General features: G+C 41.0%; 1 protein-coding gene across 4 annotated transcripts; it reads left to right on the top strand.

Moving 5' to 3' along the window:
- Positions 1-10,900: 10,900 nt before the first annotated feature.
- Positions 10,901-25,418, top strand: STX16 (syntaxin 16). Of its 4 annotated transcripts, none has more exons than XM_069804377.1 (8): positions 10,901-11,282; positions 16,236-16,343; positions 17,521-17,661; positions 18,223-18,385; positions 19,245-19,336; positions 20,497-20,640; positions 21,166-21,246; positions 22,754-23,390. In XM_069804377.1, exons 1-8 carry the CDS (start codon positions 11,148-11,150, stop codon positions 22,841-22,843), a joined length of 954 nt encoding a protein of 317 aa, XP_069660478.1. In that variant the 5' UTR covers positions 10,901-11,147; the 3' UTR covers positions 22,844-23,390. The 4 variants fall into 4 exon arrangements, with proteins under 4 accessions (XP_069660478.1, XP_069660487.1, XP_069660470.1 ...); XM_069804386.1 differs by lacking the exon at positions 22,754-23,390 and adding an exon at positions 23,424-25,418 and having other exon boundaries at positions 10,902-11,228; XM_069804369.1 differs by lacking the exon at positions 22,754-23,390 and adding an exon at positions 23,424-25,418 and having other exon boundaries at positions 10,902-11,282.
- The last annotated feature ends 1,678 nt before the right edge of the window (positions 25,419-27,096 follow it).

The raw sequence follows: 27,096 nt of genomic DNA, 5'->3' as shown, positions 1-27,096 counted from the left end.
CCATAAAATGGTTTTATCAGAGGCCCAGAAGACAATTCCTTAGCCTGAGGAGGTCTGATCTTCCTCGTGAGATGTAAATGCATGACATTATGTGCAGAATGGGTGCTGCTTAAGAACCCAGATAGATACAGAGCAGGCATGTGGGAACGATCAGCATAAAACATTTCCTTTTAATGATGTGCACACTTCTGCTCCTTTGAGGGAGAACAATATGTGCACTGAATACTGCAGCACATTCTTCTAGTGATATGGAGGTCTTGATCTGCTGGTGAGGGCTCAGACTGGAGACATTATTTGTATCACTGACTCAGCCAAAGGTTGCCTCTCCATCCCTCACCCTCACTCAGCCTCCCTGTGCCAGGGTTTTCCCACCTGCAAATGGAAACAAAGTTCATGTCCAGGGGTTCGCCATCTGGGCAATTTGCTGAGCGAGAAAACCTGGCTCCAAAGTCCCTAGGGTTTCTCTCTGCAGTCAACAGCAGCATGGAGTTTATTTTTCTCACGTAAGATTATCCCTGTTTCTTCTTTCCCTCTCACAATAGCACCAAAGTGAGCCTGAACTCACAAAGCCAGGATGACTGAATCACATTCAAAGGAGCCCAAAACCAGTACGGGAACGCAGCCTTTCTTGCCAGAGGCCTGGGTATACATACAGCAGAGGGGTCCTGCTGGGTGGGAAAGGTTCTTTCGGGCTCAGCGGCTGCAGTCTGAGGTGGTGCCACTGGAGCCGATCACTGCTCTTCCGCTGGAAGCTGCTGTCACAGCCCGGCAGCTATCGCAGAAATCACAGCTCACAGCCACTGCAGTTCACAGTTCATTGCCATAAATTAAATCACCAGCGTAAGGTAATACAGCAGACTGGGAATAGCAGAAGCCGAGGACCTGGCAGGTATTTGTGCCTCTCTCCCCTTCCGTTATGAAAACAGAGGCTTATACCTTCTCCGCCCCAGGAAGATTTGGCACAGTTTGGCTGTCAGAGTCCCAAGCAGCTCGCTGGAGGTCACGCAGGAAATGTGTGTCAGCACAGATCGTCGTGCAGGGTGTTGGATTTGCATCTCCGGAGCCCAGGCAAACACCCTGCCATGAGACTAACCTTTTCCTCCGAGCAGGGGCTGGCTGTAAGCATCAACCCCAAGCCCTTCAGTTACCACCGCTACTGCCTGCCAGGCATGCGTCTGTCAAGCCACCTTGCGAGCAGCTGGCACGTGTGTTAAGAGGAGCATTATTCTGTAGTTGCCTTTCTAAAGCCCTGTTGAAAAATCTGTCCCAAAGAACAAAAGGAGAGGTATTAGTTTAAACAAGCACTCCTTGACATGCACGTGAAACAAGCCCTGGAAAGGGAGCAGAGCTGGAACTATTCTTACTTGCTACCTCCTGTGCAGGCTTTAATTGCACGTTATTCATTAATCCTTTGCTCTTCAGAGCAAACAGATCCGTTTCAAGACACTTGTGTTACATAAACAACCAGAAACCCTTCTGGATGAGTGTGTGTGTGTACACACCCACCCAAGGGAGCATCGCAGACATGTCGGAGATTCTGGTTTCCCTGTGCAAGTGCTGTGCTAGAACTGACAGAAATTAGTAGTCGTTGTGTGGCTTTGTTGGGCTGGTTTTGAAATTGGTTTTACAAAATCTGCATGGGAACCCAAAGATAATTGCCTAGCTCCTGGTTAATTTAGGAGCAGAGACACTCTCAGGAGTGGCACTTGGAGGGAGGCAGATATTTGCAGGACTGCTCTGAGCTACAGGAGGCATCTCGCCGAGGCACGGTTCATAACACAGTCCCTGGCAGGAGGGAGATTCCTCCTCTCACCCACCAGCTGTTTGTGTCTGCTGCCACCCCCATGCGCTTGCTCTGCTGTCAGACCATGCGCGGATTAGATATGCAATTCTGGGTCTACAAATATTAGCACTCACCGCAGTGATACAGTTTCACGGTCACTCTACAGAGAGCATCATTCTGGCACCGGGGCCATGAAAACAGAAAGAAATTAACAAATGAGCTGCAGGAGGGGGCGAATTCTCCTCATCCAGGGCTTTGATCTCTGTAACACAGCTGCCATCTTGCTTAAAAAAAGAGAAAAGTTATCTGGAAACAGAAATGAGGGAGCAAAAGGTGAAGAAGCAAATGCAGGGAGCACAGAAAAGTGTTCACAGGTCTCTGTCGTGCTTGGACCGCACGTTCAGGAGAATCAAACACAAATGCAGCTCTGTTGTTCTTTGATTCAGTAGGAATGAACCCTGGTCCTGCGGGGAGGAGGACGGGGTAACAGGCGATTGGTGCAGCAGGGAGACATTTTGAGCTGGATCTGGAGCCAGAGTAACTATTGGCCAAAGTCATCTCTGCTATAACACTGCCAAAAGCAGCTCAGCATTCTTCACCTCCCTTGAGCTTCACCAGTGACAAATCTGGCTGGGCTGTGCTCAGCCCGGATAATCCAGCTGTGGTAGGACCCAAGCTCAGCAAACCGAATGGCCTTGCGGGCACTTGCCAACCTGACACGTCTGAGTTCGTGAACTGCAGATGGTGCTGGCCCGTGTATTTCATTTTCCCTCGACATCCCCAAGCAAAGTGAGTCAAGCGTGCCTTACCACAGCGCCTGGGAGACCGCGGGCAGGAAGGGATCGAATTTTCCAGTTTTGCCTCAAGCGTGTCACCACATCAGCAGACAACTCCTTTGCCTAATGCCAGTGTATTGTGTGTCACCTCATATTTCACACAATACAACACAGTCCAGTGATGCAAGTCCCTTCTCCTGCCGGCTGACCGGTATTTATGGAGATAGCAATTACCAGGAAGCCAGGATTTAGGGCACGCAAGGGCTGGTGGTGGCACAGAGCCCTTGCTACTGGTGGGTGGGATTCCTTTACCTCTCCCTGAACTCCTGCCAGGCCACTCAGCACATCTCCAGCCACAAGAAGTTTGCAGCTGTTTTGGTTTGAAGCACCAGAGGAGGGGGAGAAGCGGGGGAGGCTCTATCAGCTCTTCCCAGGGAATGCGGTTCAGTTCCTCACACCTCATCTTTGGTCAGGAAACTGAGATGGGGATAGGCAAAGCTGCTGAGCCTACTTAGACAGAATACCTCAAGAAAATATGCGGAGCCAAATTATGTCCCGTTAACTTCTCCCAGCCCACCATCTTCCACAGCTATGCTGCAGGGAAAGCAGGTCAGCATTTGGACCATTACCTTGGGCCCCTGCTACTGAACACCTCCTGCTCTCTCGCATGCTCTCGTTCGCAGTGGTGGGGAAAGGCAGTGCTGTTAGCTGGGACACTGAAACACCAAGAATAACCCAGATCCAGGCACCCTAAATCCCACCGTGGTCCTTGTACTCAGTGTTTCCTGCTGGCCGAGTACTTCTGATGGCCTCTTCTATGGATTTTAAGAGGGACACAGCAGGCAGAAGCCAGGGTGGATATTCCCATGCAAGGAAAATGGGGTGGCTGTGTCAGGGTAACCAGCCAGCCTGGACTGGCACAGGTTGGATCCAGCCCTCCCTCAGGTACAATAATTGGGACATTGGTCTCTTTTTTTCCTGCAACTCACCTCAGGGCTCCAAGAATCCTGAGCCCTCTATGGTCAATGGTAGATGTACCCCAAGCATGGGAAGATGTGACCACCCCTGCAAAGCACAGACAAAGGGCACTGGGCTACCTTTCCCAACAGGACAGCAGAGCACAGAGATGGGGCCATACACCCTGGAGACCACAGAGCCTCCCGGATCAGCCTATACATGGCAGCGCAGAGGTGGGAGATCAAAATAACCCTCTGCCCACTCTGAGCACTGCTGCCATCATTCACAGTGTGCTGGATGATCCACTCTCAGCAATGGGGGTGAGTGGGGAGTTCAGGGCACAGACGATTGAAGAGGATGTTCACTACCGCTGCAGACCAGCTGGAGCCCACAGGCAACAGCTGAAGGGTCCTGGCCTAAAGCCAGCCACTGGAACATCAGTGGGAGGTAAACTAGTTGAGTCTGGGCTGCATGAGTCAGCCAAGGTCGGACATCCATGTCTTCAGAGGGATCAGACGAGGATAGCTTGGAGAAAAATTGGTTGTCAAATCAGCATCATGCTCCTTTGCCTCAGTTTCTTCAAACTGGGGACAATAAGATGTGTTCCTGTGATGCCTTGCTCTGTGGAATGGAAGTTCACAGATGGTGGTAAAAGTGTTTCTGGAGACACTGTAATTCTTTTATCTGAGCAACAGGAAGAAAAGAGAAAGAAATGAGAGCAGTTCCTTTCTTGGAGCTGCTGTTCTGCTGTTCCTTGCAACCCCTTTGTTTTGATTTCACATGTATGGTTTGTACTTTTTTTTTTTTTTTTTTTTTTTTTTACTGTGATGCTATTTAAGGCAGAAAAGGGATTTCATCATCTCCCCATGGCCATTCTCAGCTGCAGCCCTGACCCCCCTCCCCACCTTGCTCCACTTGGTCTAATAAACTTTTTTTTTGCTTGGTCTAGTTTCCTTCCTTGCGCTCTTACATCATCTTTGTACTTATCTCAGATTCTAGCATTTCCCATTTCTAAGCACCTCTGAGAATAGCAATAAACACCACGTACAGCAGTATCTTGGCATAATACGTCAGCTGCAAGCAGCAGTCGTAAGTGACAGAAAACTGTTCTGGAAATCTACGATTCCTTTTGTAGAGGATACCCACTTGCTAGCCACTTGGCACTGATTCATTAAGAAAATCAGTATTTACAGTTCCTGATTCTACAGGAAAACCTAGGCCAAAAAAAGTGAAGATTTGTTAAGTAGGAACCTGCTCTTATGTGCCCTCTGCTGCTCCCAAATGGCATTGAAATTAGCAGGGTCATTCCTTCTTTCCCTCTCGTTTCAGAATGATTTATGGTTAATGCTATTCACTACAAAGCAGAGTCAGACTACTTCTGTGCAAGATAATACTCATTACACAGACTTTCTGACTGGATTTTTTTCACTATTTCATTGATTATGTTTACATTGTAAAGTGCGAAAACCTATTCATATCTTTATTAGCCTGACTTGTTTCCTGCATTTATGAAAAAGATCTTTCTTTGATAACAGTTGTTATTGCTGGAATGAATGTCAGACCATGATCTATTGTAATACATCTTTTTGAATTGCCTTCTCTAATTTTATTAGTTGAAAAAAACAACACCTAATTTAAAGAGATAAAGCCTTCTGGAAGTGGAACATTGCCACTAATTAGGATAACAAGAACATAGGTATGAGTTGCTGGGGATACTGGAGTCTAAGCTTCTTTTTCTAACACAAGCATAGGCATCTTTTTCTGGCACAGTCTTCCTTCTTTTTCTGAAATTCTGCTGCTTTGGGGAAAACTATTGACACTAATCTCCTTATCTGTGATTCCTTTGGGAAAAATGCTGACCAGGACTCAGCAGCTCCAGATTCAGGTCCTGGGTTTGCTATAAATACCCTGTGCGACCTTGAGCAAGCCACTATTCTGTGACTTGGTTTTTCCATCTGTAAAATGGCAGTAATGATGAATCCTGTGGTTTATTGCCAGCTCTTACATTATGCATATCTGCAGGGGAACTGCTCACTGAATCTCTTTATGGCTTGGTTCCTCATCTCTAAAAGAGGAATAATAATACTTCCCTTGTCTACTTATTTTGATTACAATCTTTTCATGTATGGATATGCTTGAAGTACTGTGGGACTTTGCCACAGTACGCAAACAACACACTTCCCTCCTCTCTTAAGCCAGACTCAGTACCGTTTGACCCTCGAATATGGGTTTGCAGAGTGGCTTTGAGCTAACTCCCCTCAGCACTCCAGTGTGTCAGCTGCAGTGGCTTGACCTCTCAAGGAAAGCTGCTATATCAGTAACTAAACTGATCAACTTGCACTAAAGCATGTGAGAAGTGCTCACAGACAGACTGTGCTAGCTAAATTGCAGGGTAACATCATTGCTGTGGTCAATAGCAAACAGCTAGGGGACAGAAACATCTTGAATTCACACTGCTATTTCTATGGATGAACATCTAACCACTACCGTACATCTAGACCCACAACTTCTGCTCAGCTAAAACATACATCCATGAGAGCTAGGTATCCCATCTTGATCTAAAATCTTTGGATATATATCTTACAAGAAAAAGACCAGTAACAATTTTTTACATTTGATACATCAATTTAAATACAGAATATCTTCACATGACTACTGGAGAGGTACTTAGAATAAGCAGAGATATAAATGCCTGCAATGAGCAATCTTTTATCTTTGCTGCAGAGGTGACCTAACACCATGGTGACACAGAAGATTTAATATAGTGCCCAGCTGAAGAAAGGAATTTTGCACAATATTAGATGACAAAGTTGTTCCATTGTTTAAGTACCACAGGCATTATTAGCTGGTCACAAGACTAGGGTACGAGCTCACAGACTGTAACTCTCATATCTGCCTTTGAACAAGGTTGCCTGTCTAATTATGTATGTGAAGTATGTCTGCCTGTAAACATCAAATTTTTGCAGCTGAATTTTGATTAAAAAATTCCTCCCAGACCTCCAAGCAGACACAGCAGTCTTCACTGCCTACCCAGATTGAAGACTTGATTCCACCTGGATTGATTGCATTTCAGTAGCAGGGGAGGAGTACAGACACATTTGCAGGATCTATTCTACCATTTTTCAGTGTGCAGAAGAGCAGCTGAACTCAAGGCAACATTTGAGTGTAGAGCAAAAGAGGACAGAGCCCACTTAGAGATGTGAATTTTTTTTCTCTTTAAACATCCATTACTTAGGGTCTCTGCATGACCAACTTATTATTCGTTTTCAGATGTTCTTCTCTAATACATTAGATTCTACAATCTGCTGCTAAAATTCTGGTAAAGTTAGATCAATATGAAAACACAGTTTGTTCAACTGCAGTTTTCCAGGAAGAGTACATAATGCCAACAGTTTGAACCCAGGGAAAATAACAGTTCTCCTCTGTTTATATTTCCAATGGGTGCATTCAGATTGTAGATCATCGAAATAAAGAAATTATGGGCAACTATGTCTAATTTTCTTTTAAGAAAGTTGGAATACTAAGAGCTGGTTAAGAAACCAAGGGACTGACTTTCAAAAATAGCACAGTCGAGTCTTAATCACATCTCACTGCCTTGCAGCACCACCTACAGAGAGGCTGTCAGAATCACACCCACTGCCAAAACTCGGGAAACTCCCAGTTCGGTGGCCAAACAAACTCTGGTTCAGTGATTAACACACTGAAAACTGCGAGTTTGACAGCCCTGAAGCCTGAAAATCTGCTACAGGGTAAAGGCAAGAACATGGTCTATTTTTCCATAAGCCCCTCAATTCCCATGCAGAAAATGCACCTCTAGCAATGACAGAGCTAACCTAGCCACTTGGCTGTCTTTTTCTTTAGAAACTTTCCTGCAGAAGAACATTTCTGGCAGCCAAGTGTCCCAGCTGCAAAAGGATGGTGGGATTTTCCAGGGCAAAATGCACTTAATGGTCCATTAATCCCACCTTTGGCACAAGCCGATTGTTTAGGCTTCAAAAGACTGCAATATTTCACCTCCTCCGTGTATCTACTCAATTACACAAGATAAAATGTCGTGGAGATTGACCTTCATCTGATCACCGAAGCATAAGGTCTGTTTGCCCTTGACTTAGCCTGGGTAGCTAAACAGTGGCGATACAAGGACTGGACTGTGAGAAAGGAGTTTGCAAGCATAGTTTAAAAGCTGGCTTTTGAAATATGGCTCTGATTATCTTCCCGTTTAAACAAAAAATGCTTAGCTATTCACCTCAAAATAGAATGTTCTTCTGAAATATGGCGTATTGTTGTCTTCCTCCACACGCCTGATCCAAATGCCATGGTAGTAACTGGAAAGTTCCCACCATTTTGGATCAGGCCCTGGCTGTGGGAGGCAGTGGGTGCAGGAATGCGCAAGTGCAGGCAGCATTGCTCTCTCATTGCTCATAAAGAACAGCAGAAAAGAACAGGGGCTAAAAAAGCAGATAAAAGGGCAAAGGAAGACACAGGCTCCAAATCTATGGCAGTGAGCTTTAGCGTCAAGAAGCAACAGCCTGAAATATTAACAGTATATGCTTAGAAAAGATATATTTAGGGATATGTGCTGTCTTAGAAGGGGAAAATATCCTTTTTATGAATGGATTGAGTGCTACCTTATAATGCGTTTGTTTGCCCTTGCCATGCTTGTAGGAAGGACACTCATTCCTCTAATGGTTAAACATTTTCTTCTAATTTCCAGCCTACATTTATTCATTACCAGACAAAATAATCTACTAGCTTTTCTCCGTTTAGAAAACTAGTTACCTTAAAAAGTCACAAAAAACTAGTCACCTTACGTAGCACTATCCACCTTTAGTAAATGCATGTTGTATTTCAGCCTGTTTCCATCTGCCATCATGTCTGATATTATTCTTTCCTGCTAAATTTATCCAAAAGTCTTATATTTTATTTGGATCAGACTTTAATTATTTTTCCTCTTTTTAACTGCTGGAACAATTTTTCCTGCTCTCAAATTGTGTTGTGTTGCTCCTGCAGTAATGCTGTTACACAGCCAGATATAATCTTGATAGGCCAGTGCTGTTAGATGTCTGGGTCAGAAATTAGAATATTTCAGTTGAAAGGGACCTATAACAATCATCTGGTCCAAATGATCATCGCATTATGATCTTTATGATTTGTTCCACTTGGATGAGATAATTTCTATCTCCATGCCTTTATTTCCTCTATGTACATTTCCACTATATATTATGCATTCATTTGTGTCCTGCCTTTCCCCTTTCATCACCCCTACCTCTTCTCGCCTTCATCCTCTGGTATGTACACCTGAAGAACATTTTGCTATTTGTTTTAATTTCCTTTGCAAGGTCTAACTTGGCTTTACTTCTGGCACATTTCCCTTTATGCCTACACTTCCTAACTTCTAAGACTTAGTTGTCTTTGATTAATCCTTTTTTCCATTCCCTCTACTCCCTTTGCTTATTCCTAATATCCACTTTGAAGTGGTTATTCACCAAGTTAGGTCTGGACCCCTTCCTTGCAGTTTTATCCCTCTGTGTACAACTCCACAATACTTCTTATAGCCACTGCTTAAATTCCAAGCCTGCCCAACATTCAAACCTTTTTAAGCTGTCAAAAATCAGGAAGCAAAAGATGTTAATTGCTGGTGTGTACCAACTTCCAGCACATTAGGCTTCCCATTGGGTTCATGTTCACTATCCCAATGTGTGAGATATTCCAACCAGTTTTCCCTGCGCACGCACACAGAGCTAAGAGATCATGGGGAGACCGCTGACGGCAGGAGAAATTCCTCTCGACCTACAGCCATGACAGCAGTGCCAAGAGAAGGCTGGAAGGTCATTAGCTGAAACTGTTCTCATAGAATAAAAAATTGTTACAGTAGATTAAAAATTAGCATGAAGAAATGAAGTATATACATATATTTTTAAAGCCTCTGTCAGGCAGCCAAAATGAAAACAGATTTCACCAGACCACGAAAAATGAAACGTGTGCGTTAGTCCTCATATGACTGGAGCTTATTTCCTTGCTAAATTCCAAGTTTCAGGTCTCTCCCACTGAGGCAGAAGGGCTGCTCAAGAAAACTCCCCAAATGTCTTATAATAGCAAAGGAATACTTTTTTTTATTTCTCACTGTACAAGTTCGCCCAGGCAGTTAGATAAAACGAGGTAACATTTCCAGAAAATGTGGTTGTGATTATAGTCACTGTTCCTACCATATGTGTAAATACTAGTTGTTTTGGGGGGTGGGGGGTGAGAGTTTAAGCTAGAGAGTCTCCTGACGACCAGCATGCAGCAGCCGCCCTGGCCGTGCCGTGCCGTGGCCGCTGCCATTTTCACAAGGGACATGTTGGACGTCCCTCGTGGTGCCGGCGCGAGGTGCAGACCTGGTGTGGGGTGCGCAGGAGGGAGCCCAAACCCCAACTCGTGTCACGTCTGCCCCGCGCAGGGTGGACCCAGGCTGACCGCACAGAGCAGCAGGGGAAAAATAATTTCAGTCCGCCTTACAAAAAAGCCTCTTTCAGAAAGTGAAACCCAGTATTGTTGTTTTAAACGGCTTGATCTTCTTCATGGAATGTCCCGATTTTTGAATAGTTGGAGGGGAAAAAGTTGCGTGAGGTTTTTTGGAAAACAGAAAATTCACTGGAAGCAAAGGAAATTGGGGGGAAGGTGTGGGGGGATTCAGAAGACAAAAAATAAATGGGAAAAGAGAAGCCATTGATATAGAGAAGAACTTCTTATTGCTTAATGATTATCTCTCTGTAACTTTACATACCAAGGACTGGTGTTTGTCAAGGATTAAGCCTGTCAGAGAGTGGTACTTGGGACTGATGAGCAAGAAGCCATGAGCAATCACAAAACTTAATTAAATGTTTGATGAATTTACGATCTTGTTGAGAAGGCACAAGCAGAGGCCTTGCCAAACCAAAATGGTCATACTACGGTATTTTGCTTTGAACCAAACTCGTGCCTTTCGAGGGTGCTTCACAGCAGTGACAAGGAGCAAGTTAACTGAAAAAGCTATGGAAATGTTAGGGCTTCTTTGTAGGAAGCCATTTAGCCACGTTTCCCCGCCAGGGAAAGGCAAGGCTCCAGCCCAGCCGCCAGCAAGGGAGCCCAGGAACGGGTGTGGAGACACGAGGCCGCCATTTGCACAGGCCCGCACCTGGCTCTCGTTATGGGCAACCAACACGAGGCACTAACCCCCCCGCCACGTCCCCCTAGCTAGGGCCGGGGTCTCTTAGCCCCAAGGGGGTTTCACAGCCGTTTGGGTTGGACGTGGGGTTTTGCTCGCCCCCGGCCGCCGTGAGGCCCGGAACGTTGGCGCGGCGGCCGGCGGGCCCGGGCGGAGCGGAGCGGGACGGGGCGGGGCGGGCCGGAAGGCGCTGAGCGATGCACAACGCGGAAGTGAGCCGGGCCGTCGCTGGGGCTGCGGTCGGATCCGGGGGGGGATGGATGGGGCCGGCGGCCGGGGGGTCCCGGCGCCGGGGGTCTCCGTCCGGGCCCTGTGAGCGGCCAGCGGGCGTCGCCGGGGGCGGCCGCCGTCTCTGCCCGCGGGCCCCGGGGCTGAGCTAGGGCCGAGGGCCCGGCAGCGAGGCGCCGAGCGGCCCCGGGGCGAGGGGGCCCCGGGGCGGTAGGCCATGGCCACCCGGCGTCTAACGGACGCGTTCTTGTTGTTGCGGAACAACGCGGTGCAGAGCCGGCAGCTGCTGGCCGAGCAAGTGAGTAGTTACGGCTCCTCCAGCCCTCTGAGTTCACGTAGCATGGCTGCTGCGGTGAGTCTCCTCCCTTCATCCTACTGTACCTTGCTGCGCCTAGGGCTGCCAGGCAGCCGTGCTGTGTGCCCCGCTCCCCCCGTCCGACCCTCCAGCCTTACCCGACCCCCCCGTCCCCCCCTCCAGCCGGCCCGGGTCTCCCTAGCTCCCTTTCTCTGACCCCTCTCCTCAAAACCCCACCGTCCTCTGTACTTTCCCCCTCTGACCCTCTCTCCCCACCTTGTTGATCCCTTTTTCCTACTACTTCATGTAAAATGAATAGAAGAGATCTGTCCTGGTGCTGATCACGTCTCTATTCACTTCATGAATAATACGGTTATTGGTCTAGTAACTTCTTGTTAGCATTGACGTGAGGTTTTTCGTCCCTTGCGCTTTTTGATGCCTGCTTTCCCCAAAGGAAAAAATCCAAGTCATTTCACAGAGCAGAACTCTTCTATTCACTTCAGTGTGGGCACTGTTAAATGCACTAGTGTAGATTATTCCCATTGCTTGAATTTTTCCATAATTTGCTCTGATGTCCGTTGCCCTTTTTATTCCCCCCTCCAAATAACAAATAATACTGAAAGTCGTCTGTGAGAGAGGGGAGTTGGTAGAGTCTAGTGCAAGTCCTCCTTACAGAAACTTCAAAAAGTCATTTGTTCAGTGGCAGTTTATGTGGTTTTTTCGAAGTTTTGAGCTAGTCAGACTGATGGACTGCTTGGCAGCTCAGCTCTGCGGAGGTTTTTACACTTTCTGTTCAAAGTTGTTATTTATTTGTAACAGGCACCAGTAAATATCTGCTGGTAGTCTCATCATTATAAATTGCTTTACATTAATGCACTATTGTTAGGAAAAGCAGGACTTCGTGCTGCAAATTTTATGCCAACTGATGAGTTGCAGTTGAATGCTCTTTGTTCATTGTTAACTTTATTACACCTGTGTCTAGCAGCCTACATGTTAAATTGCATTTGCGGAACAGGAAATGTCAATAGTAATGTGTATTATACATGTTTAATTTGGCACTGCATTTAGTTCTTGTTAACATGGGGTTTTGCCAATAGCAATATCACTTCTTTAGATCCTTGGCTTTGTATAAAATATCACCTAGAAAAGTTAGTGGTAGTTTAAACTCACATGCAGACTACTGAGCGGTGAAACTACACTTTTACTCAACAGTGAGTGCAATAACACTTAGCACTCCCATAAAACATTTATTTACAGTGTTTGTTAATGTTAATTGAAGCTATTTTCTAGGATGCTCATTCAAATGTAATGAAAGCTAACAGTGATTGGAAATTGTCGCTCTTGTGCAGTGGGTGGAGTTAGTCAATGGCTCAGTCTTGATCCTGGCAGACAGTTCAGAGTTCTGTAGTTACTACAAGGGTATTATTTTAGCAAGAAGTGTAAAGATGGTAGTGTGAGCTATTCGCCTTTCATGTTTCTAAGGTGCCTATCGCTGTCAGAGTTGCAGCTAATTTCCTTTTGGGTGGCATCCCCAGAGCAGAGCTGCTGCGTGCCGGCAACGCAGTGTTGCAAATTCTAGCTCATAGCACTTCGACTTACCTTAGTTCACTCTCCAGGCTTCTCCTGAAGAAATCCTTTAGTCTGAGAGCTCTCTATCAAAAATTGCATTTTGCCCTGGAAGATGCATTCTCATGTGGACAGTCAACCACTCCTTAAACTCGGATAATCAAAGCAGCATTCTTAACAGTATAGTTCTATTTCAAAAGCTTGGTATAGGATAAAAGAGATCAGTAGTTAAGGCCTGCTGCTTTGTTAAACCACAAGTATTTTGTCCTTGGTTTAGATCTGCTTGCTTTATTAATCTTTGAGTGAAATATCCTATTGCACACACATACCTTCTACAGTACAAAGACTGATGAGTAAAGAAGGTGCAGATATGTTGCAGATGCTAGCCTTTTGTATTTCTTCAGATGCATGTAGGATTAACGTTACCTGAAACTAGACCATAAGTGACGTGTGTACATAAGTGAGCATACACTACATTTGCTTTTGCTTTTTGTCTTTTGCTGTCTGTTTTATCCTGTGATAACTGGGGTGCTTGTCAATAAATGTCTTACAAAGCTTGTATGTGCATCTTCCAATCATAATCAAACCTTCTAACTCACCAGTGGATGTTGAATACTGCAGTCAAATTGCCCTTGCTGTCACACTTCAATATATTCTATTGCAGTTTTTCTACCTGAAATTTTAGTAACTAGAAACTTCACTGTGCAGTTACTTTGGAAAACAAACCAAGCTCTTAACTTGATCTCTTATGTTCTTTCTGTTTACCAAGCAACTGAAATTTTTTTTTTTTAAAAGTTTGTGCATCAAGCAAAATGCTGACTTAAAATGTGCAATATCATGATATAGTTATTGAATAGTTGTGTTTTAAAAGCCAATTTGTTTTGTTCTTGGTAAACCATCATGCTTAAAAAATAAATTAGTATTTTCTCAACTGACCATACCCTATATCTGTCCTATGTCTCTTTTCCCTTTTATCTTTTGCTGTCTCTAACTGGATGGGGCTGATGGGATCCACAAATCACTTCAGGAGCTGGATGAGGTACTGTTTTTCACGTTTTATTCTGCCATCGTGCATCAGGCATACATTGCTGAGCTAAAATGTTCCTTTCTTTATTCTGCTAGTTTTATTAAATTTCATTATGTAGGATGAGGTGTTTCCATGTAGAGTAGAAGGATAAGGCTGCATAGAGAAGACAAGCATTTTGTGATATGATGTTACATTGTTAATAGATACATGTATAAATTAGTCTGACTTACTGTATAAAGTCACTGTATCCCATATGTATACAATGAAGCATTAACTATTTTTTATGCTATGCATAAATTTTATAAACTTTATTGGTCAGGAAATAAGGTCAAGGATAAAAAACAGGCTTTCAGGAAAGAATTGCCCAGGAAGGAAGAGGGATTGTTTTTTAAAAAGGGAGGGGGTGGGGAACCACAAAGCTTTCCAGGCCTGATAAAGGAAAATTAGAAATCTGGGAGAAACGAGGAAGTAAGGTTTTTTGTATGAAATCTTTCCCTGGGAACAAACAGTGACATAACTAGGTGTTTCAAGTGGTATCATTGATGATACCACCTCTTTCTATCTCCAGTAAAGGAGGATTAGTTTATCTCTGAAATCACAAAGCCTCATTCAACTGGCAACAAGATCTGTATTTGTGTTCCAATTTCATCCATTCCCCTGCCTTCCTCTCAGAGGAAGATGACTGGAAGCATCTATGGCTCCAGTGCTATGTGTTGCTCTGTGGCCCTGCACACTGTTAGCTGTGTATCCTACTCAGCCTTAAATTGGAGAATCATAGGCATGCTTGTTGGAAGGAATCTCTGGATATCTAGTTCAAGCTGCTGCTCAGAACAAGACTATTGGTAGTCTATATAGGGTCATCCATGACTTTGTTTAACCAAGTCTCAAAAACCTCTAAGAGCAAAGATACCATCCTTTCGCTGGACAACCTCATACAACACTGTGCCATTGTAGAAATAGGTTTCTTTGTACCTGCACTATAGCACTGAGTCTATTTACGTAAGTTTCTAAACCCTACCAAGAAAAATCTTCTGATCTGTTTAAAGGTCAGTAGCACTAGTGCTGTCCTTAACAAAAGAATTCTTATTGAGGGTGAACAGCATGTTTTACTGGCAATGATATCAAAGCAGATAAATAAATATGTGCCTGTATATTCAAGATCAGACCATGGCTTATGGTTTCTGCCAAACTGAGCTTTGTAGAAAAACAAACAAACCCAAAACAAACACCTGACACATTATGTTCTTATTTCTTCATAGTTGTCACATTTTAAGCTTTGTTGAGGTTGAAGTTATTCAACCTGCATCCAAAAGTGTTATTTGAAAAATAAATCTCTCAGAATCTTATCACAGGCATTTTGTGACTCAAAAATACCTTTAATTAGTTATGTGGTTTTTCTCCTAAAAGCTGTTAATATTTCAACCCTACAAATGGGATTCTTTTCCCAAAAAGAGTCTCCAAAAATATATATATCATACCCTTCTGCAACTATGACTGTGCTGCTGTACATCAGTGTGCATCAGCCTCCAATAATATAAACCCCTGATTTGTTGCACCTGAATTATTCAAATTATGACTATTAATTGTGATAAAGGGTTTCTTTTATTCCTTCCCTACCTCCAGCCCTCCCTCGGATCTGTGGAAAGCTGTGTATAAGCTGGCTGGCACATTGTCTTACTCTCTGACAATCTCTGGAATTTTCTGGAGAATTATTCCACCCATTTTCCTGCAAGTTTCTTTGCCTCACACCATATAGCTGAAGCAGCAAGCATGTATCATTGTGATATAGAGAAGTGTGGATTGGTCACTGCCTTGGCTACTTTTGTTTAGCACCTTTTAATTTCTGTTAAATAAATAAATAAACAATTTTAGTTGCTTGGCAGTTTGCAAGAGTGTTTGTTCTTCAGCTGCCTAGTAGGTGAGTGCCTGCCTAAATACAATATTGTCTGAGAACAATCATGGGATACTGTTTTTATTTCTTGGAGATGTAATAAACATTTTTATTTGGAGATTTTCCCAAATGAGACTTTCAGACTCACCTGGCCCAATATAAACCATGCTACACTGTTGATTAGGGAATCCCTTGGCTGTTAATCGTTGTCTAATACGAAATGTACCAACATGAGAATTACTTGAGTTCTCACTGCAATGCCATATTTTCTCCTTGAAAATCTGCTAAGAATTTATTCTAAAAGTAACTTTCATCTTTCAGATCTGGTAGGAAGTGGGAGGATGTAGGTCATTAGCATACAGGGACAAACCAGGAGATGTAGAGCTTGATCCTGCCTGCATTGTGTGCAAACACATTTTTGAGGTTAATTTTTATGGGAAGGCATACGCACACTTTTTCCTGATGCTCAAGGATTCAGATCTAATTTGAGTAAAATTAATTTGCTATCTTTTCTTATTTTCTGTAGCTTGCTGATGATCGTATGGCACTGGTATCAGGAATAAGTTTAGATCCTGAAGCAGCAATTGGAGTAACAAAACGCTTACCTCCCAAATGGGTTGATGGAGCAGACGAAGTAAGTTGTGTGGCAAATCCAACACAGATTTTGATTTCTCTTGTAGGGATTTATTAGTGTTGTCAGTTACGTTCTCAGTGCTGTAAGTTTTATGACAGAAGTAGTATTAGAAGAAAGATTAAAATAAGTGTGTTTTCTAAATTGACACCCTTGTTTAGAAGAAAATATCAGGCAAGCTGTGACTCGTTATCTTGAAGTATATATTGCCAGTGAAATAAAGGGAGGTTATGTAGGGCCAGAAATTCCAGAAGACTTGGTTTGCATCTGCAGCTGAGCATTTAGACTTGAGACTGCAGGAATGTCCTAAAGCTCTTAGCAAAGCAAAGTTGTTCTCAGTTTGGAACTTAGAAAGAAGGATACAAAAAAATTAGCACTTCCAGTAGACTTTTTGTTTGAATCTATTGAGGGGTCCAATTGAATAGACCCTAAAATGGTGGAGATTAGCAGTTTACTGTTTGAAAACAGGAAGTGTTAGTGTCTTCTAACAGGAGAATTTTTCCTGCCTATGCAGTACCGGTGCTTTGCAAGTTATGGATATATTTGGACAAACGTAAGGGAATTATTCTGGAGGCATCCAATTAAAAACCTTTTCCAGTATTTGGAGTGTGAAGCTATTCTTGATTTTCAGAAGATCCTTTTAAAATGTACTCTCAGAGCACATGTTGGCTCCTCAGTTTGTGCATACAGAACCTCTTGTGCAGAAAGGCGATTGGTCTCCTTTCTACTACGATAATGATCATGCTTACAGATTTATTTTTAATGACTTGTTTGAAAGCATGTCATTTAACTTCTACTGTTGAGTTCAGACTATTCAATGTTTGACAGAGTTGAAGGTGTGACCTGAATTTTCATTTCTCTTTTTGGAAGTTGGCTAAACCTTCTTACTATGGTATTAATTACAAAATGATAAAAATATTATTCCAACTTTAATGAAGCATATTTGAAAACAGCAGTCCTAACAAGAGTAGGTTTAAAAAGTAACAAACTCAAAGTATATGAGAGTATTCAGTTACTTCTTAGTCAGCTTTTTATGTGTGTTTTTCTTTTTCATGATCTTTGGTCTGCTTTTTATATCATATACATTTCTTTCAGTGATTTTTGTCTAACATTTGTCAGAAGCTTTTCCTCTGAAACATTAGTCACTTCCTTTTCTTCATTGTTGGGTTTTCTGTTTTAGATTCAGTATGATATTGCCAGGGTTAAACAGAAGATGAAAGAATTAGCCAGTCTTCATGATAAACATCTAAACAGGCCAACACTGGATGACAGCAGTGAAGAAGAACGGGCAATAGAAATAACAACCCAAGAGATCACACAGGTACAGACTGCTTTCAATTCTAAACCTACAGTTTGATGTATCTGTAATGCATCATTATGAGGCAGTGGTTGCCTTTTGTATAAAGCATTTCTTTTGTAATCAGTATTGGTGTGAGCCAGAAGTCCTGGGCTCTGTGTTTGGTACTGCACTTGCTGTCTCAGTTGAATTTCTCAACAAGTCACTTAGCCTCCCTGTTCTTTTACCTTACCTATTTGCTTTTCTGCTTGGAATAGGATTGGGAGACTTAATCAAATCACATTTACAGATATCTCGGAGAAATACAGATATATATTCTAAGGCTTCCACTCCAAGCAGTTATAATGAAGCAAACGCCTTTGGTCGGAAGTAGTTGTGTTACTCTGCTACCCTGTTAGCTTGAAGTTGTTTGTTCACCTATGTTCTGTGTTTCCGCACCTTTTTAAACATTGCACTGGGCAATAAGAAATTAACTTTATAAATCTAGAAATCAAAATGTTAGTCTTCCATTTGGAACTTTTGCAATGTGATATTTAAAGTGTGTGTTGCTTTATGTTTTTTTTACTAATGGAATTGTTTTCTCAGTTATTTCACAGATGTCAGAGAGCAGTCCAGGTCTTGCAGAGCAGGTCACGTAGTTGTACAGAACAAGAAGCACGTGTTCTCAGGAATGTAGTGTCTTCCTTAGCACAGTCCCTTCAGGACCTATCCACCAACTTTAGGCATGCACAGTCTGACTATCTCAAACGTAAGCATGAGAGATACAGTAATACATGGGCACCTTCTGTGGAAACCACTAATTAAGGTGTGCTTATTTTATTGGTTGGGAATACTGAAGCACAGAAGGGTTAAGTGATGCACGCAGGAGTGCCAGAAGTATATTAGAGTGGAGGTTAGAATTTGGGAGTTTTTGGTTCACAGCCCATGTTCAAACTGCTTTGTTCTACCTCTCATATTGCTAAAGGAAAAATTTCATGGTTAAATATTGATGAAGCAGCCGTTGGTCTTCAGACATGATACCTGCTGTTGATTGATAGTCTGTGATAGATTAAACTTCAAAAGGTAGTCTGTGATAAATGAAGTCTTCATCCATAAACAGATCGGAAGTGGAATATCCTCTGTTTAAAATTCTAAAATTGTGTGCAATTCTATTTTCAGCTAAGTAAGATTATTTTGATCTTGGGAGAAACCCACAAAAATTTGATCTTCAAATTTAATACTGATGTATTTCTTCCTCCAAAGGTATAAATGGCACAGGTGGAAATTAAGATCACAATTCAGACAAGGGATGTTCCTAAGAGAATTTGTTAGAAAATAGCTTGGAGTGATCACACATTAAGGCTCTTAACTTCCCTATTTTTTTTTTTAACTTCATGGAACACAATGACTTAAAAATCACTGATTTAACTGGAGTCTTGCAAGTCTGGTTGAATTTATTATACTTTGTTAAATAGTAAGCCTGTGTGACAGTTAAAATTAAGATACTGCTATTTGTCATTAGCCAGATTTTCTTTATTCTGCTTTTCTATCTGGTGCTTCAGACCTTACTCTTAGTCTGATTTCAGTGTGCATAAATATTATGCTCAAACATAGTTTGTCTTTTACAGGCATGAAGAATAGAGAAGAAAGATCCAAACACTTCTTCGACACCTCAGTCCCGCTGATGGATGATGGGGAGGATGATACACTTTACGATAGAGTAAGTTAAGATATTATTACGCAAATTCAATACAAAGAAACTTTTTAATATACCTTTAATTTTAGTATGAAAATATCAAAATGGTATGCTATAAGCACCAAGCTACATGCAAATTCTATTTCTGCAGATTTCTGTGATGCATTTTCCTAATTAATATTGCTGTTGCGATGTTAAGATGATTGCACTATCAGCCTCAGCGTTGCAGTGTGAGGGAACTCAGTTTGACTACTGAATCCTCCTTACATGACTGACAGGGACTAAAGGTCTGTAAATACAGTGCTGTCCTTTGTCATACCACCTTTCTGAGCAGATGCAATTGTTAGAAAACTGTGATTCTGAGTTTGGATGGAAGGTGGCAGACTTTAAAGTGTAACTGAAGCTTTTCAGTATTACAAATTATTGCAAATAGTGGTGTAATGATTTGTTTCTGCACAGTTATGTTGTGGAGCCATACCCGACCCACTTCCTTGTTTTACTTTGTGGAGTTTGGGGATACTGAATTTCTAAGCAATGGTGGGATCTGTTCTATTGTGTCCTATCTAATAGTGCCACAGAATACTCTTAACTGTAACACTTACTGTTTAACTGAAAAATTGCCAAAAAAAACTCAAGGCAGCTTTTCAGCTGATCTTGTGTATAAGAGGTTTTTCACTTATCTCTAAACAAGAGTGATGGAGAAAGGATAGTGTTCAGTTATGATTGGCCTTGGGAGACAAAACCAGTAAGGTCTCTACAGTTTATTTAAAAAAAAAAAAAAAAAAAATCAGAATTGCTGCTGTGTCTTTACACATTGGCATTATGGGACTTTCTGTAATGCTGGTCAATCAGTAGATATTCCATAACTACCAGGCACTTGCATGTATTGGTTTTGTACACCAATAAAAACATTGGTTTAGGACAAATCTTATTTTAAAAAGTTGTGAGATTGGGCAGGATGCAAGATTTACATTTTCTCTGCTCAAACTATAAATAGCTGTCCAAGTTATTTTAGTGACCCTGAAACTCTGTTTTTAAAATACAGTAAGTTTTTTTAGATACTTGTCTACTAAGGAAATTCCAAAAGGACTGTTGTGTTATGAAATCTTATAATCCTTGTAATTATTTGTAGTGTTTTCATGCTGTTAATGTTAGTTCAACATCTAAATCTTTTATTTCAACAGGGTTTTACAGATGACCAGCTAGCATTGGTGGAGCAAAACACATTGATGGTGGAAGAGCGGGAACGAGAAATCCGTCAGATTGTACAGTCAATCTCTGATCTCAATGAAATATTTAGGGACCTGGGAGCAATGATAGTAGAACAGGTACATTGACATCACAGTGTTAGTAAGAAGTAGGAGACTTCATGTAGTGTTAAGTCTTCCAGATGGTTGTAACATCCTGTTTTCATGTGCTTCTTGCTTTTCCTAACTTACCTCTTCAGGCTAAGATTTCCTCTGCTTGAAATCTGCCAGAAGATGACTTAATGAAAATAAATAAATAAAAATTCAACTGGTTATGGGTGTCAGACTAAAAAAAACCATAGAATGCTGAAGTTCTGTTGGTTATTTCTCCCAGAGATTCAGTTTAGGTTGTGTCAGCCAAAAGCACCTGGACTGGAAGTAAGGTGATTATTAAGGGATGTGATGAGATGGTGACAGAGCTGCCAGTTAGGCATTGAGCAAGGATGTCCTTTAACAAAGTCCCAACTAGTTCTGTAAGAGTTCCTAGTTTACGCAGTTCATTAGCTGTTTGCTGTGAGTATTGTTAATTACTCTGCTGTTCATAATAATTGCTTTATGATGTTCATTTAGGTTCAGTTTGGTGCTGATTCTCTCCATTTTATTTAGGGAACAGTTCTAGATAGAATTGACTACAATGTCGAACAGTCATGTATGAAAACTGAAGAAGGTCTCAAACAACTACACAAGGTAAGTAAAGAATACTTAAGCTGCTTTGAATATCTAATAATCTTTTATAATTTAATAGAACTAAGTTATTCAGTCATTTTTCAATTGGACATTGTCCCTTTTAGAAATGATTGCTGTACTGTATAAAATGTCCAGCTATGCTGTATTAGGAACTCTTCATATAATTTCAGTTAATGTCATGCTTGATGCCTAGTGTTAATTTCTTAAATAACTTCTGGGCATCCAAGCGATGTGCTTTGATCTTTATATTGTTGACGTGGTGGGACCTATCTGCAATTCCTTCTCTGGAGAGCCCAGCGCTTGTGAAATAGGACTGGTTATTGGGTACCTCACTATAGATTTCAGTCAGTTGGTATATCCTACTTTGAAAACATTATCTCAATAATGTGAGCAGCAAGAATAATTTTTAATGTTTTCTCTTACCATCTGACACTTGTTAGAAGTTAGGTCCAACCTTATGCTTTTAATGTGAAGCTTTTACTATGAACGTCTGAAAAGTTTGAATTGGCAGCAGAACACAGCATTTTGTGGTTGTTTTGTTGGCTTTTTTGTTTTGATTTTAAGCTAAGTTCAGACTTGTCAGCTCAGTTCAACCCTTCCATTGCTGGAAATAAAGTAGAATGAGAGATTCATGCAAAAGCCTCTTAAGTAAAACATTCTGTTTTGGAAGCGTGGACTTCTTATTACTACACACTCCTCTTCTTCATATTATCGTAGACTTCTAATATATGGACAGCAAAAAAGTGCCATTTGAGGAAAAGCAAAATAAATTGGTTATAGGTTTATTCTTGTAATACATAAAAGTAAATTGGAGATCACTAAAGTCATTGACCGTTGGTGAACAAGGCTTAAAGTAATTGCAAGCAATTTGCACAAACTGAACTGGAAATAAATGAATCAGTTGGAATCAATGCTATTCCTAGTCTAGTGGTAGTTAATGAATCGCCAGCAAACCCTTGTTAGGATTGCTGACTAGAGTATGGGTATTTGATGCAATATATACCCGTTTTCGGTATAGCATAGGAATTTTTTCACCTATCATGGAAGACATGCACGCAGGTGTGAATAGTAATATCAAACACATATACCTTGCTGTTTCTAATACTGTTGGTAGCTTTATTCTGATTTAATATCTATGATGTCAGTTTTCTTTTCTGTTGTAATTGGCGTAATTATTACAAACTACTGAGACAGCGCTTCACAGAAATTGCATTAATTCACTGCAGAAGTCTGGTGATATGAAGCAGTAGTTACCGATTCCTGCTTCACATGAAAATTGGAATCAGTTGTGATACTTTGTCAGGCTGTGATACTTAAAGCCTAATAAAGTAAATAATCACAGTGGTTGCATGTTATATAGTTTCAGGTCAAAAACTCCTCTTTAGCAGATCTGATAATAATGAATTACTTTCCAGGGACTATAAAGGAGAATTAATATCTTTTTCCCTTTAAATATTGAAGGTTTGTTAATTTAAAAAGAATTAAATGCAAGTTTTGTTTTGTTTAGCTTCTATTAGCAGACTTTCATTTGGCTTTTGGAGAGTTTTCTCCACGTTGCCTCCTTTTAATTCCCCTGGGAAAAAGAGGAAAGGGATGAGAAAATGTGGTTAGAAGAAAGAAGGAATGAAGCAGAAAACTGAGAACCAAATCAAAAAGAAAGCTTTCAGTTCTAATTGAAATTAAATGAAAATACACAGCTGAATCAGGTACAACAAAAATGCCTATTAAATAATGAAGTTTTGTTGTGAATTTCAATGTCCTTCAAATATAATACAGGAATCTTATTATCAGCAAAATGACTTAAAACATCTTACCAACTTCTACTGTTTCACACAACTTCTGTGTAGCTCATATGTCCTGTGGAGGCATAGGGACCTCTCAAGGACTCCTGAAAAGTAGTCACAGTAAGGTTGCTTAACTGACATGAGGATGCATTCTTCTTTATAGAGTCTGCTGTTTAACACAGATAAACGTGACTTCAGTGCACACGTACCTTCGCTGAAGTCTACGGTGCAGACCAGAGTTATTTTGTGGGAGTTGCTTGCAATATACGTTGTATGAAATGTCAAATTACCAAAGAACAGTTCTGAGATACACCTGTACTTCACTTATACTAAACAAGAGTCTGTAGCTTGGCAGAAATCTAAGTATTAACTCTTTCTTTTCTGTTTCTATAGGCAGAGCAATATCAAAAGAAGAATCGGAAGATGCTTGTTATTTTAATTTTGTTTGTTATAGTAATTGTCCTTATTGTTGTTCTTATTGGTGTAAAGTCACATTAGGTTTCACTTCATTTTCTCATTTTTGGAGTTTATGTGAACTTTTTTCCCCAATGTGAATGGATGGACCTGCACTCCAGAAAGCTGCCTTTTGAATGTATAAGCCCTTGTGGTGCAAAGTCAGTGCAATGTTTCTGTAGAATTCTTCAAAGTACAAGTTTGGTGATCTGTGAGGTGTTTTTAAGGATTATATGGAAAATATCAGGAAATTTGATGCTCCCACACAAATAATTTGGTGCCTTTATGCAGAGGTCTTTGGAAACACGGTACTTAAAAATAATTACAAAATTGAAGTTTACCAGTGAGTACAGTAATTAGTGTGTTACTGTGAACAAAAATGTGTTGTCTTCTGTATTCTTAGTCACAATTGTTACAGGCTTCAAATTTAAACCATGTTACTGAGTCATGGGACTAGATAACAAAAATTGACCTAAATGTAAAATATGTTGAGGCACAAAAATGTTTGGCTTCATCTCCTTTCTTCCAGACTCAAAAACTCCAAGAACTGGATAGACAGCTAAAAAAGAAAGCTTTTAGCAACCAGAATGTAATCCGACCCCTGTGATCTTAATTTAGATACTGCACCATTATTAAGAATCAGAGTAGTACTTGATCTTATAAATAACAAGATTTAATCACTGGGATAATTTAACACATTTAGTTAATTAAAAAAAATTTCTGAGCTTGAGTAATCATGGGAATGCTTTTCCTCACCAGAATGATCATATATATTTTTTCATGTACGATTTTTTTTTTTTTTAGTTTGAAGTACAGACATCACATTAAAGCAATGGTGAAGTTAAACATAAAAAATGGAGTAGAAAGCTGAAAGGAGAATCTCTATCTGACCTCAGATGTTTCAAACTTTAGTTGTTGTATAAGCTGTTTATTTTACAGTGCATCTGCCCATATGTATTATGTTTTTTTTACAAGAAGTGACTTCACTACAGGATATATTACATCCATTTTCCCTGACAGAAGATTATTTCTTTCAAATGTCTGCCTGGAAGAGGATGTGTTTATGGTCTCTTACTGACCATGAGATGTCACACAAGTGACATGTTACTAGGCCTTCAGTAGAGAATTTGGGGTTGTTTTCACTATTTTTTTCAGTGGAAAACTTTGCTGTAGGCCATAAAAGAGAAATCAGGGCAACATCTAATAGAATACTCCTGATTTAATTCAGGCCTGAAGTGGTGTGCAATTGTAGAGGTCTTGTCTTAATATTTTTAAAATGGCTTTTCTGTATGGATTTTCTTCCCCAAAGGGACTGTAACTTCCTTCCTTCACTTTGACTGATACAGTGCTCCCCATAAACTTGCAGAGGTGCTCTGCTCAAAGCCCCTGAAGTGCAGTTTCATAATACTATGATATTAATTTTGCATATGTTGCCTGCCCTGAGTTTATCTTTACTATGTACTAAGGAGGACTTTAAGATGTGGCTTTAAACTGACTTGGTGCAGGAACGGACCTGAAATCAAAGACTACAAAGATGTGAAAGCCTTGGCTTTTTGTGTGGCTTATTGTGAAAAGCTTTGTACCACTTTTGTTACCTCTAGACAAAGGGGATGTTGAACTTCCAAAACTGCCAGTTCAAACCCTTGATTAAATTCATAAAGTACATTGGTAAAAGAATGATGCTTGTAGTTGGGTGTGCAGCTCCCCTGTTCTGGTAATAGATCTTTTCAATGATCGTGAGTAAAACTACTGTCTCCCTGGTGTGCTGTCTACATCGGTTGGTGTGAAGCAGCATTTTGCTATAATTTAATATACTGTATTTGCAACTTTCTCTCTAACATGAGATTGTGTTATTTATTTCTGTCTTGACTGGTGCTTTTGACATTTTATCATGGCTAATGAATTCAAAAGAGTAATAAAACACTTCCAACCTAATTGGGCAATTATTCATTTTTTAGAAGAAGTATAAACTGAAACATACTTGTGTGATGTTAATGTGTCTCTATATATTCTTCATAATTAAAAGAAAGCAGCAGTGACATGAAATACCTTTGTGCTACAGAAAGTTACAGGGTTGGGGGGTTTTTTTCAGTGTAACTTGTATTGTCAAGAGTTACTTCCCCTGAGTTATGGTCATGGTATCTTAGCTCCACTGAAGTAACTGGCTACGTATTTTCTATCCAAGTTCCGTAAAAGGAAATGCATTTTTAATGGGCATTGGACAAGAGGTTAAACTTGGATGTCAACTGTCCTGTGTAACTTGAGCGAGAATTTATTGAAGCTGATTATATCAAGAAAAAAACCAGGCTCCTAAATCATTGCAGGTGTCTAACTTATTATGAGTCAGTCTAAATAACTATCAGCAGCTAAATCAAACCCTTATGCTGTGCTTGGTAAGAATTTCTCCAAGTGGCATGTTACAGAAGGGGTACTATCTGTGCCATTGGGCAATGAAAGCCCCCAAAAAGCTACGGCAACTGAGGAGTAGCTTGGCTTTGATAGTGGCTGCTGTCTACTCGGGTGTTACAGGAGCAAGAGCTGCCTGAACCTACTGACTGTGCTTCTGTCCAGCCCTGTAAGCATCTCTGCTGCTGCAGAGAAAGCTGGTGTGCTCCGTTATGCAGATTGTGGCCTCTTCGTGGTTGCTGAATTCTTCTTGGCTTATGTTGAACCTCTGATTCCTTACAAAGGAACGGAACAGCATTGCTAGACCATCTCCCAAGAATCTGTGGCTCCTCACGTGGTGGGAATGACCTGTAAAGCTGTTGGCTTGTACAGAATTTCTCCATTAAAATGCATGCAAGTGTGCAAAAATGAGCTGCTATTCTTTGTTAACAGAAGTTAATTCTAGTGGTATGTGAAAATGACAGTATTAAATTTGTTACAGCAGATTTATTTCTACTGCAAGCCTTCTCCAGAAACTGAAAAGTAAAATGGAAGAATTAGTTTCTTGCTTGGTGATTTTTGGAATGTGATAAAAATTTGAATTAATATAATCAATGCAGTGTTCACTGAGGCTGCCTAGATTGTATTTATTTAAGGTTTGCTTTTATGAAACATTTATCACAACACAAAGGAGTCTTATTTCCTTTGTTTAAATCCTTGGAAACCTTGCTTTTGGTACAGCTATGCAAAATTTAAGTTCTTGGGTAGGTGACAGTGAAACTGACTTTGTTGGGAAAAAAACCCCATATATTTACTATTTCAAAAAAACCAAACCAAACAACCAAACCCACCACTGAAAAACACACCCAACAGCCTTCCTAGATAAAATTCATTAAAACAGGGAATCCATTGTGTATGATTTTGCATATTAATTGATAGATTATGTTTCAGTGGCTTAATTCCATAAATACTTGTAAAGGATCAATAATTGGAGTGGCCATGGAAGACTGGTCCATGCTGCAGCTTCCACTGTGGCTTGTATGAGTAGAAATGTTTGCAGCTACTGTTAGTGGAACATATGCAGGAAGTTTCTGTACTGTAGATAGAATTGATTTTCTCAGTCTATTACTTGACTAGGACCCTCCTCTGCTGTCTTTAACTTTAGTGAAGGAAGGGTCAAGGGTTAGATGAGTATTTTCTACTGCTTTGTTTACCTTTCAGATAATGT

This window comes from Haliaeetus albicilla, chromosome 2 (assembly GCF_947461875.1).
Source record: "Haliaeetus albicilla chromosome 2, bHalAlb1.1, whole genome shotgun sequence".
Lineage (NCBI taxonomy): Eukaryota > Metazoa > Chordata > Aves > Accipitriformes > Accipitridae > Haliaeetus > Haliaeetus albicilla.
This window is presented reverse-complemented; position numbering and strand designations above follow the sequence as displayed.

Excerpts from the sequence above, each read along its gene's own strand:
- STX16 (XM_069804369.1), top strand. The coding sequence starts at position 11,148 with ATGGCCACCCGGCGTCTAACGGACGCGTTCTTGTTGTTGCGGAACAAC. Across the intron at positions 11,283-16,235 it reads CACGTAGCATGGCTGCTGCG|CTTGCTGATGATCGTATGGC; the intron begins GTGAGTCTCCTC and ends TATTTTCTGTAG. Across the intron at positions 19,337-20,496 it reads ATGATACACTTTACGATAGA|GGTTTTACAGATGACCAGCT; the intron begins GTAAGTTAAGAT and ends TTATTTCAACAG.